We start from the raw sequence: 3,503 nt of genomic DNA on the forward strand, positions 1-3,503 counted from the left end.
GCGAGTCGGACTCGCCCACCGAGGGTTCCGTACTTTTAGTATTTGTTGTTATAGCGGCAACAGAAATATATCATCTATGAAAATTTCAACTGTCTATCACGGTTCGTGAGATACAGTCTGGTGACAGACGGACGGACAGCGGAGTCTTAGTAATAGGGTCCCGTTTTACCCTTTGGGTACGGAGCCCTAAAAATGAATCGGTGCTATAACACCAGAACCCCTACTGTAAATTTTATTCGATAGCGTGACGTCGCGTACGCGTTTGCGTTGAGTCTCATTTTGTATGGGATTTTGAGTTTCCATAACGTCCCGCTTGGCGCGCTGTTCAAAATCCCATAAAAAAACAGACAACGCCAACGCGAAAGCTCGTCACACTATAGAATAATAATAAAAAACTAGAGGTTCTGGTACGAGAATGTGGGTAATGTTCTTATGATCAAGGGTAAAATTAAATATAGGTACATTTATATTAACTCAATTTATTCATGGGCATATCGTGTCACCGCCTTTCACAATGTTGGTGCCTTTTATATCGTAGATACTTATGAAAAACCTGAAAAAAAAGGAAAGCATTAGGGCCGGTACTAACGGACTGCAACCCGACTGCAGCTTGTATGGGAACTGCATTGTTGCAGTAGGCGTGCGGTTCCAATACAAATTGCAGTCGGGTTGCAGACCGTCTATATCGGCCCTTAGTTTTATATTTAACACATTTTTAATCGAAGAGGAATCAGCCGAAGCGGAGTGAAATAAACGGTGTTTAAGAGGAAACCTCTATTTAAACAATCTTAACCCGTCACCTGTCAGGGTGTATTCCCAGCTCCTTCTGTACAAACGCGGCCAGGTCCCGGCCGATCACTCGGTTGTCCTCCGGTGCGACGTGGCCTATGGACTCCAGCGTGGACACGGCCCCTGGTTGGGAAGAGTCCCCTGCGAAGGACACCTGGCAGTCGCCTGATATCACGCATGTGAACTTCTAAAAATTGATACATGAGGCTAATAAGGCCCGGAGTATAATTAGGCCTACCTGATAAATAATGGACTAGCAACATATTAAATGGTATAATTAAAAGCTAACAGCAATCCAGTATACCGGGTGTGGCCTGTAACACGAGCAAATAAATAAAACATAGATTGTACTCCTCAAACGTTGACACTTTTGTTCAACAATTTTTAAAAATTATGAAGTACTTACACTCCCTATTTTCCATACAAAATAAATATTATCTTCAATGGACGCCATCGCCACGCCATATCATTATGATTGACGTTGCTTGTCACCCCTTAAACATAACATAATTCGCAATACATTGCGTCTTAGAATAAACTTTAAAGTGTATTAAAAATCAAACCACAAGTTATTTGTAAAAGTCGCTGAACAAATGTTGGTCAGTATGAGGAGTACAGCCTACAGTTTAATTTTTTGCTCATATTACAGGCCACACCCGGTATAAATTATATCTTAAGTTGGTACATAATTCTTATGAATTCATCTTATAAGAGTTTCAGTTAATAAGGCCCATGTGCACTACTGTAAAACCCATATCATTAAGCGCCACTTGCACCACCCTACTAACCCGTGGGTAACCGGTTAATCCGTTAACGCAGTGCCAAATTGTACCTAATAGTAACCATGGTAACTACAGGTTCCACTTCCAGTTTTGGTGCAAGTGGCGCTAACAGGTACCATTTTTAAACGAGCGTTCGCTTTTGCGTTATGTATATTTTTGTATGGGATTTTGAACTGCGCGCCAAGCGGGACGTTTTACGTCAAAATCCCATACAAAATGACATTTAACGCAAACTCGCACATCACGTCACGCTGACGAATAAAATAGGGGATATTACTGCAATGTTCTGCCGCCAGAGTGCAGCACTACCGACTCAGTAAATTCATAGATTAACTTATACATACTGTGCCTTAAACTGTTTTTTGACAAGTTTTCACAGACAATAAAATATGACTTTTGATGCATCAAGGCGGTTAGTTAACAAGGGCCTACCGGTAAACGCGAAAATCGAAATTTAGTTATCTGCGTCTTTATCGCTCGAATATGCAAGAGTGATAGAGAGATTAGATAACGAAATTTAGATTTTATTGTTTCGCGCAGAGCTTTGCCTAATATTCCCTATTTACACTAGCGGTTCCGTTATAGAGACCATCATTCGACGCGAGAGATATATTACAGGTTTAAGGATGACTCACGATAGACCGGGCCGTGTCCGGGCCGGAGCTTCCGGCGCTTACTTTTCTATGACATGACAGGCGATCACGTGACGCTTTCCATAGAAAACGATGCCCCGGAAGCTCCGGCCCGGACACGGCCCGGTCTAACGTGAGTCATCGTTTATCCTTACCTCAACATCTTTCCTAACAGCTTTCGCCAACACAGGAATAATTTTGTTAACAAAATCCTTAGGTATATTACTATTAGGAATATTAGTAAGAATCCTTAGACACGGCATGTCGAATCACTTATATGTCACAAAATGAAGATGTGTTATGATACTTATCTTATACGTATGTATTTGTATAGCATTCGATAACGCTATCACTATACTTATCTATCGTTATATAATTTATCATACATAGACCGCGAGCCAGGCGGCTTAGCACAGTCGCGTTTTTATCCCTTGTCACCATGCCTGTCACGTTCTAACAAGTATGTAAGTGCGAAAGGGACGCGCATAGTGATAGTCGATAAAAATGGAACCGTGCTGAGCCCGCAGGAGCATAGATCGTCAGTCATCGCCTCCCGTATGATACTTTGTCAGATGATAGTTTAGAATAGATGCAATCGTGAATTAAAAAAATAGTCAGCCGGCTGTATCGCGTTGGAAAGACCGTCAGACCTGGCGGCTTAGCACGGTCGCGTTTTTATCCCTTGTCACCATGCCTGTCACGTTCTAACAAGTACGTAAGTGCGAAAGGGACGCGCATAGTGATAGACGATAAAAATGGAACCGTGCTGCGCCCACTGAACATGTAAAACAATATTTTTGCACCACACCAGCTCGGAAAGGCTTATTTTGCACTTCAAAAACTGATAGCAAACTTGCACTTTACTATCAGTAATTCACATGTGAGGCAAAGTAATCAAATGCAAATTTTGAGTTGTTTTCTTATGTTTGCTGGTAGAATTGACTTTCAAATTATGATTTTGGATGATAAATATTTAATAACATTCATTTGAATTTGATTTGGTTTGATTTTGTTTGATATTTTACATTTAATATTTGCTTCGGGTTGGTGTGGTGAAATTTTTTGTGTTTCACTAGGGGGCAAATTTTGTTTAACCCTCGTGCTTTGAAACCCTCGCAACGCTCAAGATTCCATTTTTCGAACCACTCGCTACGCTCGTGGTTCAATTTTGCAATCTTTCGCTTGCTCGGGTATCAATATTAACACGAGCGGTTAAACAACAACTTTGCCCCCTTGTAAAACAAATAACTATTGTCACTCATCGCCTCCCGATTGATGTTGTGTCAGATGATAGTTTATA

At 41.2% G+C, this 3,503-nt stretch overlaps 1 protein-coding gene across 1 annotated transcript; it reads right to left on the reverse strand.

Annotated features, from left to right (window-relative positions):
• Nucleotides 1-398: 398 nt before the first annotated feature.
• On the reverse strand, nucleotides 399-2,493 carry LOC134804581 (MIF-like protein mif-2). The gene is made up of 3 exons (XM_063777691.1): nucleotides 2,359-2,493; nucleotides 801-976; nucleotides 399-553 (listed from the first exon to the last, which is right to left on the reverse strand). Exons 1-3 carry the CDS (start codon nucleotides 2,464-2,466, stop codon nucleotides 484-486), a joined length of 354 nt encoding a protein of 117 aa, XP_063633761.1. The 5' UTR covers nucleotides 2,467-2,493; the 3' UTR covers nucleotides 399-483.
• Between the last annotated feature and the right edge of the window lie 1,010 nt (nucleotides 2,494-3,503).

This window comes from Cydia splendana, chromosome Z, assembly GCF_910591565.1.
Source record: "Cydia splendana chromosome Z, ilCydSple1.2, whole genome shotgun sequence".
Taxonomy (NCBI): Eukaryota; Metazoa; Arthropoda; class Insecta; order Lepidoptera; family Tortricidae; genus Cydia; species Cydia splendana.

Coding starts and splice junctions, on each gene's coding strand:
- LOC134804581 (XM_063777691.1), bottom strand. CDS start 2,466: ATGCCGTGTCTAAGGATTCTTACTAATATTCCTAATAGTAATATACCT. Junction 977..2,358: donor CTGTTAGGAAAGATGTTGAG/GTAAGGATAAAC, acceptor ATCAATTTTTAG/AAGTTCACATGCGTGATATC. Junction 554..800: donor CTGGGAATACACCCTGACAG/GTGACGGGTTAA, acceptor CTTTTTTTTCAG/GTTTTTCATAAGTATCTACG.